At 44.1% G+C, this 15,872-nt stretch overlaps 1 protein-coding gene across 1 annotated transcript in view; it reads left to right on the top strand.

The window, feature by feature from the left end:
* Window positions 1-11,136, top strand: part of mcf2l2 (MCF.2 cell line derived transforming sequence-like 2) — a 122,311-nt gene extending 111,175 nt beyond the window's left edge. Inside the window, exons 30-35 of the mRNA XM_071918325.1 lie at window positions 420-491; window positions 1,040-1,150; window positions 2,181-2,290; window positions 3,394-3,509; window positions 9,453-9,539; window positions 11,010-11,136. Of these exons, the coding sequence (XP_071774426.1) occupies window positions 420-491; window positions 1,040-1,150; window positions 2,181-2,290; window positions 3,394-3,509; window positions 9,453-9,539; window positions 11,010-11,136 (623 nt within the window). The remainder of the gene's footprint in view (window positions 1-419; window positions 492-1,039; window positions 1,151-2,180; window positions 2,291-3,393; window positions 3,510-9,452; window positions 9,540-11,009) is intronic.
* Window positions 11,137-15,872: the final 4,736 nt, after the last annotated feature.

The following is a 15,872-nucleotide window of genomic DNA, read 5'->3' as shown; positions in this document are numbered from 1 at the left end:
GAGCGGCGCGGGTCACACTGGCTGTAAAGTGCTGAGTGAAGTCGGCAATGTGCCTGTGGCTTTTTGGCCTCTGATTTTTCCAAAAAGCTTTTAGGCTCATCTACCTTGCTCACCAGTGCCGGCCAAAGATAAAACAGCACATTTGCAATGTAGTAATGCACACAGCATCACTACTCCACCTATGACATACAGTACATATGCCACTGAATATGCCATGTTTTCCTCCAAAAGCACCTTAAAGTGCATGAGCGCTTTCCAATCCCAGCCCTCTCAGTTCCATGAACCAGCTAAACTATTCCGATTATTTGATCCGTCTGAAGTCAAGTTGGGGGATTAGTAATGCTGTGTGCAGGCCTTCCTTTTAATATCTTAGCTCCTGGTCAAGTCACTAACTCCTCCCATGCGTTCCCCCTGGCCAGGTCCCCTCTCCGCTAGCATAAAGACCAAGAGACACGAGATAAAGAGCGATCCCACTCCCTTTGGTTATGAAGGTACATTCAGCTGCCGATGGCATGTCATGTAATGTGCGGGCTCCGTGCATGCTGGGCCTTCAGCTTGATGTCCCTATTTTGGTGAAATGATGTATCTTGATGATGTTGCATGTGCTGTGTGTTGTATGTGTGTGTTTGTCTGCTCGTACATTTACAATTTCCATCTGTGTCTTGCCTGCTCTGTTGCGTCGTGTTGTGGTCTTATCTGTAACGTGACGTGACGTTTCGTACAAATGTTGCATGAGAATCAAATGAAAAGAGCATCAGATAAAGTTCTTTCTTCTGGGTTCGGCGTGTTCAGTGGTGAAATGCGTTGGGTTTTTATAGGCCTTTGACTACTTGGTTGATTTCTGCATGAGTAGACCAGTCGCACCGTTCTGTTGTGGAAGTCCGAATGTCCCTAGAAACGTTTTCTATGTGGGTCGTTTCGTTTTATTCATTCAGTTCCCCATTAATTGTGTTCGATTGTGGTTGATGATGTTGTACGGCGGTCCTTTGATGAGTTCACCTTTGAGCAGATGGTATAAAGCGTTTGGCTTTCCACCCAGATACGTTGCGTGGCGCTATGGCTGCGGTCAGGAAACGTCAAAGCATCACTAGCACGACAGCTGCCGCTGCCGGCGGCACCTCCGCCGTCCCTAGATCCACCTCCCAACCAGGTAACCACCACAGAGGAAGAGGACACGGTATTATATAGCCACGTTTGTCTCCTACTTTGTGTCGTCTTCTGTTTTTTTGAGATGGTCAAATATGGTTGGTTTCAGTTTTATTTGTCGTGATATATGTTGGTAAGATGGTTGAGTTGATTTTGGTGATTATTTGGTGTTGGGTGCTTTATTGTTTGGCTCACGGTTTCATTGTTTCAATGTTTCATGGTTTACTCTGGTCCTGTCTTCAAATGGACCAATCATACGGTGTGTTGTATGTCTGGAAGAAATTGATTGATTTCCTACATTCATCTGTAACTTAATCATCTTTTTGTGGCACATGGAATTCCATCCTCAGAGTGATCTTTAAGAACCAGTTCACCCCAAAATGACAGTTCAGACATTATCTACTCACTCCCATGTCAGTCGAAACTCCATTGAAGTTCGTCGGACCACCAAACACACAGTGAGTTAGCTCCCGTACTTCCATCTCAGCCTTCTCACAAACTACTGAAGTTGACGGAGCCGTCTTCTTACAGCTCCAATAAAAGCATGAAATGTCCATCAATTTCTCCAAACAGCATGTGCAATTGTATGGCTTGGATAATGCTGCACAAGCTGTTTGGAGAAATTTGATGGACATCTGTGTGTTCAATGGAGTTTCCACTGAAATGGGAGTGAGTAGATCATGACTGAATTTTCATTTTGGGGGGAGCAATTACTTTAGGTTTAGGAATTACCATATAGTATTGACTGTTTATGTGCTGAGGAATCTGGATCATCATGTCTCCATGATGCATTGACATACAGAAGGATCGGTTATCTATATTGTTTAGTGGTTGCTCTTCATGCAATCTGAGTTATTCTGTGCTGCAAAAAAATGACAAGCTCAGCAAGTGATTTCATCTTGTGTACACACTCATCAAGCTTTCAAGATGTTTCAAGTCAAATGAAGTACCAACAACTGCCTAGTGGCCTAGTAATGTCCATCCCAGTTTATGAGTGCATGTTGGTGGTTAATATGTGCTGTGGTTTTGTTAAGGCTGGAGCCAGCGGCGTCTACCTTCCATGGACACTGAGGACTTTGAGACGATCCCCTCCAGCGCAGAAGAACTGTCCAACTCCTCAGAAGAGGAAGGCAGCAATAAAAATGTAGGTAATGCTTAAGATTACGGCTCCCTTTTGCCGTAGTATAAATGTATCACATTTTCACACAAGTGATTTTATTGCCACAGACGCTGTTAGTCTGTTGTTCACTTGACCTCGACAGAGTATTTACTGATCAGATTGCCAGTAAAGCATCCCATCACTTAAAGCATTAAAAACTGGACACGTTACCAACGTATAGCTTTTGTGAGCCTGAAATTAACATAAGTAGTACAGTATTTCTCAACAGCATTTTCAAACCTGAGCCCGAGTGAAAAATTTAGCCCAGCCTGACCCAGTCCAGTCCTGCTGCTGTTCCGTCAGGCCTGGCCATAAATCATCATACTCCACTATCACTCTCCCTCCCTTGACAGCTCTCCGCACATCCCCTGTTTCCTCTCCACTCATCCTTCACTTTCCTCTCTTTTCTGCTAAATCCCCCCCCCCCCCCAATCCCCCTGAAAGAGGAACCCTCCGCTGCTTAATTATTTCCCATTGCCGCGTATCTCGTTAGCGGCGCGCGCTGACGACTTGACATTTAAGAAACGAGGGAAGAGAGAGGGAAGAGGGGGAGGATTACAGCGGCGCAGGTCTATTGGGTATGTCAGGCTTTCCAGCTCCATTATAATCTGTGTGATGTACAGTAGAGAGCTGAGGACCATACCATAATGGCAGGCACTCACACTCACACACACACACACACACACACACACACACACACACTCTTCCGCATGTAGCGGCTCACGTACATGCATATTCTTATGCTGCATTCACACTGTTGCGCTATGCGGTATATGGCAAACTGGAGGTTCATTGTTCTCAAAAGGAAACTCTGCCCGCAGATGCCAAAAGGTGACAAAAGTTAAATTTTCCCTCTGGACACCACTAGCTTAGAGGGAACATTGCACACAATATTATTTAACAGATCGTTTTTTATTGCATCAGTGTACATGGAATGGTCAAACCTCTTGTTCACTGAAATCTCTTTGGCAACCAGAAGGCGGTTTGGGGTTACAGTTGACTGACATCCCACGATACCAACTGAATTTTTAATTTTTTTTTGGTTGTATTGTAAATGCAGCATTAACCTCTGTCACCTCTTTCTGCAGGGTGACAGCGGTCGTTTCCGGGTGCAGCTGACCTACGAGTCTCGTGCAGCCAGGGACCTCTCTCTGGAGTCGGGCGACCTGGTCCAGTTCCTGGAAGAGGCGGAGAACGGACACTGGTGAGTTCCTATCGGCTCGCCGTGTCAGTCAGTAAGCCCGGCCCCGCCCGATCGTTGTCCTCCCACTGCCTTAGCGCTGCATTTGAGATTCGAGCCGACGAAGTGCGTCCCCATCTGCCTGTTCAAACACATTTTGTTCCCGAGGAAAGGTGAGAATGCCACAGCTTTACCAGTCTGCTGCCAGTACAACAAGAGCAAACACATCCCACAAATAAGACAAAAATAAACTGTCTGACATTGCATTTATACTTTATTTAGGGCACACGTGTTGAGTGTCTCATTCACTCTGTGTGCCCTCAATAAGCTATAATTGCTGCGTCCTCTGTTTTTAGTCTCATTTGTGGAATGTGCTACCGTTTTCTTTTTTGAGTTCTCCTATGGAATTGATATTTTTGGCGAGCCATTCTCCACTGGAGACATTCTCCTCCTGCCCAACAAAAGGACCACAGTACGCCTCTTAGTGATTATTATTTTTATTTATTTCTGCTTACTTTTTCAATTTGTTCTTCGTCTCAGGAGTCAGCCTAACCTGATTTCGGTGTGTCTATATGCTCAGCGTTTAGGAATTGAGAACTCAGCTTGTTGATGTCTGTGTACCGTGGTTGGCTGCAGATAACCGGGAAAAACATCTCGCTTATCGCTCATCAACATCGTGGCGTCAGTAATAATGAGTCAGTGGTGAGGATAGGAGGAAGGGAGGCAGAGGACAGGTGTGGGCAGCAGGTACATGCAGTATTTAAAGCAGCATTAAGTCATTTATGATGTCAGCAACTGTCCAAGTATTCATTGAGTCATTGGTATTGATCAACAACCCCTTTAATTTCACCTTTAATTTCATTCAGTGATGGTGACATCTTGTGAGATCCTTTGCGAGTGATTGTTTAATGTGTTTTTTAGTTACTAATATGCATTTATATATTCTGTTTAACTTACTATTTCATCACTGGCACTATCGTTAATTTACACACCATGATAACCTATCCATAAAAACATCCAATATAAATAATTATAAGATACTAAAGAGGCCCCGAATAATGCTAATAAGGTCAGATGATCCAAAGGAAGTCAACTAGCCACGCTGTTTAACTAGAAACCTGCTACCTACCTGCTGTTAGGCTGTTTAGAACACATTAATCATCACACCATCAACCCATTGAAAAATTACACTTTTCTGTACTCATATTCATGCATCATTTGGCCAGAAAATGATACAGCAGATAGCAACAATGTTGGTGCCAACATATTCCTACAAGGGCAAGATTTCATTGAAACGTACAAACTCTAGCTCTAATACGAGTGTGAATTCTGACAAAGAGATATTGTCTCAGCCGCCACAGTAGTCCACAGTAGTCTTTTGACAGAGCAGGACATACAGCTGGCTGTCCAGCTGGCGATTCCTTTTCTTCAGACAAATTACACAATTGTGATTAGCTCTGTCCCTCTGGGAGAGAGTTACAAGGCTTCATTCAAGCCCCATTTTGGGTGTCAAACTAGCTGCAATGGGACAAAGCAGTGTTATAGGATGACAGGCTTTTCGCAGAGGAACTTCATTTATCAACGCCACTCACTGCCTGAGCATGTTGTAGAGGTATTTCATTGCCTAAAATCTTGCCAACTGCAGCATTAACAAGATCATCATGTATTTTAAAGCCGGAAAAAGTAGCTAACTAGAATGAGTTACATACAGTACTTTTGTATCCTGGGCTGTTTCCACTTTTTCTAGTTGTGTAAACCAATGATTATAGTTACACCTTTGCAAGTTGTATAAGATGTGTGAGCTGAGTCACATTTATGTGCAATCCCTGGAAAACAATCATCGTTCAAGTACAGAATGACCCTTCTTCCACACAGCTCAATGGACAGGCTCACACAGACGTGAGTGGTAGGTGTGAGGAGGACGATTACTGAAAACAGTAGGGGTGTCTGTGTTTGCTGGGAGGTAGGCGAACAAGTTTCACAAATGTTTGTCTGCCACGAACGTCGAAAATGACATATCGAACTCCTCAAAAAGAAGTTGCAGTCATTCTGTTCCCCCAGACAAAGCACTTCTATTTGGAGCGTGATTGAGCCCCAACACGGAACAAAGAGAAGAAGTGCTGTGTGGATCTATTTTTTCTCACTTTATTCTTGCCATGCTGACTTAATTATGGCTTTTTATGGTTTCTCACTGATGACAAAGTGTGTTGGTCTTTTTCAATGGCGCCCCATGCTGTTTCAACTCTTTTGCAGTTTGTTAACAGACAAAGGATTTTCTCCTAAGGGTTTATACAGCAGATTGAGTGGGTAAAATATTAGGAGCACCTGTTTTTATCCGTGAAACAGACCGATCAGGTGAATTCGGGTGAAAGCCAAGATCCCTTCACCTGTTAAGTCCATGTCAGTCATGAATGGGACATGTACTGTATGTAGATGAGGTGAAGACAGATAAAGAAGGGATTTTTAACAATTGAGACATTGCTCAAAAAGTTGTGCGACTCAGTAGCAGGAGGGCACCCGGCATTTACTTTGCATCAAAGTTCGAGCCAGCCAAAAGGAATAGAAAGCCTTTAGAGGCAGTGTAAATGGACCACCAACCCCTTTAAGATATCCTGAGGAGATGAAAGCATCAATGGCTGAAATTAGGGCTAGAACAATATGGTCCAACCAGTGTTCTCCATATGATGGAAATGAATGCAGCTTGTTTGATTACGTATTTATTGTAGAATTGATCAATACTACACAGGTTGTCTATGGGAAGACCTCAACCTGAATCAATTCTAATGAGACATACTGATCAGATTCCACAAGTACTGCATGTATATGTGTTATAATAACAATAATAATAATAATAACAACAACAATAATAATAATAATGATAATAATAGCCTTTAAAAAACATTTTCAGTTGAACCCTAACTAACATACAGGAAATAAGAACATTTACTACTACTTTTACTTGAGAGGAAATGGAATACACCACGTTTTTGGTGGGCTAGATTGTCCTCTTGGTCAGCTAACACACAACTTACATGTACACGGCCTGTAGATTCATAAATTTTAAAAATGAAATATCATAAACAGCTTTTTTTCCCCACTTCCTCCACTGCTATCTACAATCCTTACCCATACAGTGGCTTCCCATGTCTAGTCTATCTAGAGTTTGGCCCACATTAATCAATTGAGCCTGAGGGGGGAAATGAGAATAGAGGAATAACTGCGCTTCTGCTGCCCTGTTCTCTCTCTACGAGGATTAAAGGCTCAGTCCGCCTCGTTCGGAATTAAAATTTCATTCACTGTAACATTATCCTGATGAAACACTGGGAGATATAAAAACAAAACGTGTGACTAAAACGCTCTATGGCCTAATCATGGGAGGCAGTTGAAAACACAATGCCTTCAGATGAATAATAAATCTCTGCGTTCCACTCGCCACTCCGTCCCTCCATCTCTCCATTTATCCGCCCTCCCCTTCGCCGCAAAAGAGGGGTTACTGCACTTATAAAGAAACAGCCTCTGGAATCCGCGGCTGAAAGAGTGTTTTGGTTTCGTGCGAGCTCTCTCACTGCGTTCGGCGGTGACTAATACCCTGTTAGATAAAAGCTCAACTTAAAAATGCTTTGAATGTGCTAATTTTTCATCAGCTCATGCATATTTCAGCCCTTAAAACCCGTCTTCTGTCGTCTGCATCTATGGGTTTTTGGCACTAAAAGGTCTCACTCACACTCATCTCAGCTCGTCTCAGCCCGTCTCTCCTCCTCACTTGAGGAAAATGAAGAATTCATAAGTTCCTCCCTTTTTTCTTCGGCTTTTTTGTCGGATGAAAGTTAGTGCGAAACCATATAGAACTTTACAGGATGAGACTCTGACGAGCTGCGCGTGGGTGTGTGCTTGTGTGTGTGTACATGTGCATGTGTGTTCACGTGCATATATATGTACGTGTGTGTCTATTTAGATATGACGGTTGCATGTCTGTGTGTGCGTGTGTGTGTGAATATGTTTCAATTGAAATTATGGGACAAGTGTGTGTCTGTGTGTACGTATGTGCGATACTGCTGACAGACACATTTTCTAACACAAGCGGCGCTGATATGCTTGCTAACACACTCCTCCCAAGAGTGTGCTCCACCTCTCCAAATTTAGGAGGTGTTCGCTTCACAGCACACACACACACACACACACACACACACTGTCCCGGTCCCCGCCCCAGTGAGCTTTGCTGTTGGCAATGTACAGTATATTTGTACAAGGGCTGAGAACATATGAGCACGTTCAACCATGTCCTGCCAGCAGACTAAGTCAGAATATGAGCAGAATAAAGAGGGATTTACTTCACTATGATGCCTAATGCCAGAGTCTGGCAACAACCTCTTATCTCCGCAAAGTCAACTTTTCAGAAGGTGGCTCATTTGGCTGAGGCCTATACCATGTGACCCCAATGTCCCGGGTTCAAATCCAGCTCAGGACCCCCATTTCCCTCCCTGTGACTGTCTAATGCAGGCAAAAACACCCCCAAAGACTTTTTAGAAGGTGAGGAAATGTGGTCAAATTCTCCATCGACAAGCCTGCATATTTAATACTTTAATACTTTACAAGGGACTTTCAATTAGTTGGCTTCGTTCCAGGGTTGCTAAACATGTCCTCCCTCCCTCTCTCTCTCTCTCTCTCTCTCCCTCTCTCTCACCCTCTCTCTCCGTCTGACCTGAAACACAGCTCTGCGAAAATCAATTATGCCACTCAATAAAACGTCTCCCCGCATCCCACTTGAGCAAACCATTCAAGACTCCCTCCAAGATGCTTTACAAATACATTCCCCTCTCCATACGTCGGGCTGCCGTGTTTTTTCTGTTTGAACCGTGAGAGACTTGCGCAATACGAGGTTCACTTTATATTCGCCGCCGTCAGATCTCGACGCCAGTCAGTCACATGGGTGTACGGCGCTCCGGCGCCTCTTTCTTCTTTCCACGCTGTCAGGCTGTTCTATTTTCAGCGGCTGTTTCCAGAGAACAGTCGCACCAAACCATACGTCGCGTTGCCCCCCCCTGTTGCTGTTGTGTTCCTTCAGTGTTTTATGCCTCATAAGAACTTTCCCTATATTCTGTCAAGGCCTGTTAAAAGCCTCCAATGCATTCTGTTTCATGTTCTAAGCTAAGGAAGAAGCGTCTATATATTCTGTTTTATCTTTAAGGCTAGTTAAGGACCTTCAGCCCGTTACGTTTCATATTCCAGGCTAGTTAAGATCTTTCAGTATGCAAAGTGAAGTGAATCCGTCACTGCAAGATGTAGACAGAATGTGGAGGGACTCATCCCAGGTATTCAGCACGCTGTTGTCTACTTTGTAACCATCATTTGCTGCAAAATGGTGTGTTCATTTGCAGTGGAAAGGATGCCTCATCTCTTACCTCTGTCTTTCACAAAGGAATGTGCTAAATGATAAGATTTTAATGATTTAAAGCTGCATCATGCAAGATTCTTATATCGGAATACATCCGTCTGATCAGGCGAAATCAGGAAACAGGGCTGCAACAGAGCAAAGTGTCTCATCCTTACTAATTGAGATACTGTAGATTCTCCAAATGTGTCCAAATGAAATTCTATCGTCCTGTATGGGAAGTGATGAACCGAAACTGGAAAAAGCAGGTTTTATGATCTTTAAAAATTAAAAACACAAGGTATCGAGTCACCTCAAAGGAAGACATTTCCACTTTTTGCATCTCTTTGATATAAATCGATCACAATCTGGTTGGTAATGGCGTCCCGTTACAGAATTTCTGGGTAGTGAAGTCCTCAAAAGTCAAACAGTTACCTCTCGCTACCTTTTGGGGACGCCAACGTGCGAAAATTGCATCGTGCAGCTTTAAGGTTTAACAGCGTAATGTGTTTTCGACATATGCAAGGGGCCGTATTGACTTAGTTTGTGTTTTATTCTCGGAAGAGCCTCCAATCCATTGTGTTTCATGTTTCTAGGCTAGTCAAGAACCTTTTAACAGAGGAGACAGGGCTGGTCCCGCCCAGCATACTGCAGACAGCATCTGAAGGAGGTCATTCATTTAAGTAACACCACTGGTATCCCTGACTAACCACCTCGCTGCAAACACACTCACCCACTCACTCCTCCCCTCCCTTCCTCTCCTTTTTACTCCCTCGCTCTGTCACGCGGCGGTCGGGTGGGCCGGGCGGGAGCCGAGGGAGCGGGCGGGAACCGGGCGGGCCGCTGGACGGGACCGTTGGACGGGGTTTTCGGGGTTGGATGGAAGGGGATGGAACAGCTTGAATACGCAGAGCATGATGTCATTGATTGCAGCACGCTCCCCGTACTACACCCTCTGCTTGACTTCTCTCTCTCTCTCTCTCTCTCTCTCTCTCTGTGTCTCTCTCTCTCTCTCTCTCTCATGGAGGCTGGGAGTGGCTGCAGGAAATATTTTGAGGCCATGATTTCGCATGAGATAGTATTGCATGCACAACATAGAACTTGTTCCTTCATTCTGGATAATCTGTACCCTCACTTTAATCATTTTGTGCGCACAATTTCATAATTCACGCAAATTAGTAAAACGCAATTTAATAAAATGAGTATACATTTAATTATCAAGTTTCAAACCAACTTGGAATAAGTTGAATTTAATTACATTGATTTATTTGGTTTAATTATTGTTGAATAAGTCGCATCAGGCTTACTATAATCTTTATGGATTTGTTAATCAAGTTTTACTTAAAAACTGACATGGAAGGCCAAAGAAACTATTGACAAGGATATTGACAGCTGATGCACTGGAGGCATGTTTCAGACTTTATAAAAGATTTGTATCAGTCACCATGAAATATATTTTTTCCCTAGAAGACAGCCATTCCCGGGCTTTGTACTCTCTCCCTCTCTCTCTCTCTCTCTCCCTCTGTCACACTCGCTTCGACGTTCCCTCCGTCCTCGATCCATCTCTCCTCCATCTCCTCCCTCTCACGTCGGCTTGAAGGCTGGTCCTTGAAGTGTTTAAGTCGTGGCCTCGCCTGTTTTGTTATGGAGCTCTGTCCCCCTCTTCAAGACAAGTAACCCCCCTCCCTCCCTCCATCCCCTCCACCTCTCTCTCTTTACACTCTCCTCCTCCCCCACTTTCCCTTTTTCCTCTGTGGTCCTCTGTCTCTGAGGGGTTTTGGTGCTTGAGGAGGGCAGAGCTCCACGCACTGGCAGTTGACCTGCGGTATTTTGGCTAAGTGGAAGCCATTTACAAACAGCCCTCTTTACCTGTCTGTTTTGATTGCCCCGGTCTGCCTTCCCTATAATTCTTTATGCACTCTGCCGGCTGATATTGTTGCAGATATTGAACGTCTCACCATTACGTCCCCCTTGTTTTACACTCCTATTAAAGCTGCATTGTTTGGTCTGTTATGTTTTATTGGCACTGCGGCCGGGGCTGTGCATCCTCCTTCTTAAACACTGTGTTTGAATGCCACGGTCTTGCCCACGCGCCCTCATGCTTGTTTGCTGTATTACATAATAACGATGCTATCTCGTATCAAAAGTTGTAGCTTGACTCGTGCGTTTGCTGTTTTATTTTTTCCAGATATCTTCAGCGATCTGTGCACGGCGGCGCTGTCGGACTCGGACGACAACGAGGCCAGTACCTGGGGCGACGTGTCCCAGGACAGCAGATGAACGTGAACTATTGCCATTTTTCCGGACTACAAACACGGCCGATTATTGTTCTGGACGGACCGCGAACACGGCTGACTACTGTACCTGTCGTTTTTCAACTGTGCTTCTCCAAGCTGGAACGATAAACGTTGCCGACCGTCGGTTTTCTACTGTAGTTCTCCACGTTGGACCGCAAACGTGGCCTATTGTTGCTTTTTCAACTGTAGTTTTTCCACGTCTGACTCATTTTAGCTTTTCGACGAACCCTTCTGGAAAAAGCTGGAACCTTAACATGCCTGGACGCCACAGTGGGAAAGCCATATACGATTCTCGATGCAAGGAACTACAAGTACCAGCTCTCGTCTTCGAATTGCATCGCGTCAGACTGCAAACAGAACTGCACATCCCACGTCTGATGAGCGCAGACGATGTAGTAACAGAACTACAAAATACCACACCCGAGCGGCTGGGTCGGACACCCGAAAAACTCAAATCCCATTTCTGAGTCGAACGAGTCGGATAACCTGAGGACAAAAAAGCGACAAATTCCGTGTCCTGGTTGTGAAATAGGCCTCGGCAAGGTGCCCTCTTTTGCTGCTAAGCTGCACTGAAGCAAAACCCGGAACATTTCAGGCCAGATCCTGCCTCCGCTGCCCCGCTTCGGCTGCCGAGGCTTTTCAGGTTCAAACCACAGACACTTCAGAGTAGCTACAGTCTCCAAAAAGAACCTAGAAGTTGACCTGCTGGCCTTTCTGCGACCCATGTAATGGCATTGCATTACTTTAGATAACACCTGTTCTCAAAACCCCACACACTTGCAAAGGATCTGTAGAAATGCTTGGAAAGGTTGCGTAACGTCCCCTTCTCAGATTTGAACTTACAACCTGTGCTGTTAGTGCAGTAGGAGAGATTATTGTTCAAGAGTCATTATTTACTCTGTCTAGACACTTGATTATATCCTCACAGGTCTTAAAATAGCTGACAGGCTTAATAATATTGAGCGAGGAGATTTTCTTTCATGCTAGTAATTGTTTTGGGAGTGTGTGTTTTTTTCCAAATGGTGGATGTTTTATGTTGGAAACCTTTCCTGTGTACATCAGTGAGGAGAAACTCTGCGGTGCCTTTTAACTGCATATCCACCGGTTTCATGGGACCATCGATCCGACGCTGCGAGAAGAGGTACGACGGAAAGTCTCTGAACACACATAAAGGAATGTCAAACGACACAGCATCGATTAAAGACACGTCGGCGATGATGTCCCTTTTGACGTTCCTCGTGCCTTTATGTGTGCTCAAGGACACAACCTGTCTTGGGCTTGGTTTCCTTTAAGAGCGCAAAGTGCCACTTGCTACTTGCAGGAAAAAGTCAGCCCTTGATTGGTCGAATTGGAGGAGGGACCAATCAGAAATCACCATTTGGCGTGACTGGCGAATTGGTGACGACACAGATCAGCTGCAGAAATACTTTCCAGCAGAAAATAAATGCGTTCATTCAAAAAATGAATCTCTGAACGATGTGTATTTTCCAGATTACCGTTCACACCCGCCTGGAGCAAAGCGGACGAGGGGCGGCCAAATGGCTCCGGATGGAAAATTAGAAGCATTATTTCAGCACATCTCCTCTCCCAGCGAACGGGACGGCGGTTTAAATCATGCGGCGGGACACTCGGAGCCTCGTCTCCGCGGCGCATTACGCCGTTCGGACTCGTCTCTCTACCTAATGGGATTTTCACGAGCGAGCTCTTTGAGAATAATCCACCGCTCTGACACGCCGCACGCCAGTCACTATCCACAGGCGGGGGATATTTGCGTATTCTGTTTATGATTTGTGCGCATGTAAACACTCCTACCTTATCTGCAATAACGATAAGATCGTATCCCAGCTATCAGCAACCCAAACATCAATTATGCTCGTCTAAACCTTCTCCAGTTCGTTTTTTGCAGTTTCCACGGTTAATATTCATTCATGCACACGGGGCTATTTGTGATATTGCTTCAGCGTCCTGTTGATTGAGCTCCGTAGCAGCGTTCACACACACACACTCACACACACACACACACACACACACACACACGCTCCATCAGAGACCGGATTGATTGTATTCTCTCACCTTGAAAGTTCTTGAAGGATCCGAGTGCCGCGTGGGCCGTCCCGCCGGATCCGAGGGACAGTTCGGGTTTTTTGAAGTCCACCCCCGAAAGCCCTCGCGCCGGAGTTTCAGTCGCCGAGATGTTCCAAGCAGAACTTATTAGCATTCGTTAGCAATTAGAAAACCAGATCACACTTAAGTCCTCTTTCTAAAGTGTCGTGGAACAAGTCAGGGAGCAGTTTGGATCACGTGCTGCATGTGATTTTTTCAGGGAAAGTGCTTTTTTAGCAGGCAGCACCTGGGCCGTTTTCTAACATCAACTGTATGGGTTTCACTCCTCCGAAGAAAAGCTTGTTCTTAAATAAACTCTCAACAGTCAGATCAGACTCCTTCATACACAGAGACGAAGAGATTTTGTCAAATGTAAATATACATCAGTGTTAATCTGATATTTTCTTTATGTAACTACAATGTAAAGATCCATCTTCTGTATGATTGCTGTATTGCTGTATACTATTCCCCTTCTCGCAACTTTTTGGCATGTGCCTCTCTTCTACTGGCAGATTGAATTCTCTGGACTGAGGAATCCAAGCAGCAGCACCTTATTCACAAAGAAGTAGCCCGACTGTTTTCTATTTGTAACCGTTTTAGATCACAGCTCCCATTATGCTGCAATTACACTGTAATTTGCATTACAAAATGTGAAAAAATCGACCAATTTGCTACCAAAACGGCTAATATTCACCTGAACTTGACTGAATATATATATACATGTCAGAATTTTAGACTTTGTTACACTCAGAGAAAACTAAATGATTGTTATGAGTGTCTGCAAGCAACTTAGACCATATTTATGTGATGGAGGGAGCTGTAGTTTTAAGGGTTACCATGCTATTATCTGTATCAGAAGGCAGCAGTCTACTAAAGATCATATACTTTGATATTACTCAGTCTGACTGCAATAAAACACAAGCCTTGAACATACTGTATATTTTGTGTATCCTATCTGAAATGAAAATCATATTGTATCTTTGTAAAGAAAATATTTCTATCGTACTGCATCCTGCTGCAATTTTAATTGTCACTTCCCCCCATATTATAGAATGTATCAAGTGTGTATAAAGTACAATCTGCCATTGTAATGTACATATTTAAGACTTTGCCTTGCTTAATTGATAATATGCATTTATGAAATTTGTCATCCTGTTTTTTTGTATTATCAATAGTGTTTCCAAGGTTTTAGAAAGGCATGCATATTTCTGATTTGATATACGGCATACTTAAAGATGCTCGGTGTAGCATTTTGTGCGTCTCAAAATGAAAGACCACATTTCCCATAATCCCTGCTGCTGCCTGTCACAAAGAGGAACAGTCAGTATGTATTCTGACCAGGTAAGAGGTTGAAACTATGCTGTTAGTGGATTTGGAATAAAGTTGTGTATTACTTGCGAAAAGTAAAAACGCTTCCTGAAGAGAATAAACATGTTGGAAGTGATTTTTTCCATCGGCCTTTCTCTCCTTCCACCATCTGCCATTGCTAGAAACTCTGAAAGCTTTAGCTCTGTTTGCTCTGGAAGAACAGCGCCCTCTAACTGTTTTGTGCCATAAAGCAATCCAGCAGATTTCCCGCCAAATCTGACCTGGTGGCTCACAATGGAAAATGCAGTGTAGAAGCTGCTAATCTTCTCTATGATGGTCTCGTCTACTCTGTAATATTACTGTTGTTTCAAAATGAATGTGGTAATGATTTATTGATGTTAAAATAATACAGTTTGAGGGGAAGATCCACATTTAGCAGAGGAACTATGCAACATGGTTTCTAAAAATCAGGGCAGTTGTTGGAATGTCGCTTATCTGGTAGAAATTGACTATTCTCCAGTATTCTCTACTATAGTTAAAGCCCCTTATGGTGATAATATTATCTCTTGCCAGTCCCCAAGAAAACCATTTGCTGGTTCCCAAAAGTTAGGGAAATGCTGCTAAACGCAATTAGAAGCATCGCCGGTGCAAACTCATTCCTCTTTTATTTATTTATTGGAGAAGAAATCTCTCCCAGCCAATCCCTCCGCAAAACACCCCCGAGTTCCCATTCAACGCTCGCTCTCTTCGGTCTGTCGTCATCCCCAGACCCGTGAATGAGAGAGTATTTTCCCTCGCGTTCTAACGAAGACTTTCGGCTCGCTATCTGCTGAACAAGAGATCGAACCCCGAGGATTGCCTGTACTCGGCGAGCGAAGGCCCCGAGACTGAGAAAGAGAGAGAGAGAGAGAGAGAGAAACAACAACGCCGAGAATAGAAGAGATGTGATCTTTTCCCAGCACCTGGCTGTGTTCTCTATCTCCTCAGAGAAGACTCGTGTCAAGAAAACGAAGGCTGTTCAAACGAGGCGTTATCAAAAGTCGGGTGCCAGCGGGGTGACAAACACACACACACACACACACACACATCCCATCCCACTTGTTTTTTTACGATGATTTAAGACTGTATTAAAATGAAATGTAATTATTTGAAAGTGGGGGGGGGGGAAGGGAGGACTAAGAAAGAAAAAAAACACACTCTCCTTTTCGCCACGTTTTTTTTCCTGCGGACGCCGGCCCGGCCATCAAAGCGATAAGTGTAAATGACTTTTTTCTGTACATTCAGGTATGTGATGAAATAACGCGCATC

This window comes from Centroberyx gerrardi, chromosome 9, assembly GCF_048128805.1.
Source record: "Centroberyx gerrardi isolate f3 chromosome 9, fCenGer3.hap1.cur.20231027, whole genome shotgun sequence".
In the NCBI taxonomy this organism is placed as follows: domain Eukaryota; kingdom Metazoa; phylum Chordata; class Actinopteri; order Beryciformes; family Berycidae; genus Centroberyx; species Centroberyx gerrardi.
This window is presented reverse-complemented; position numbering and strand designations above follow the sequence as displayed.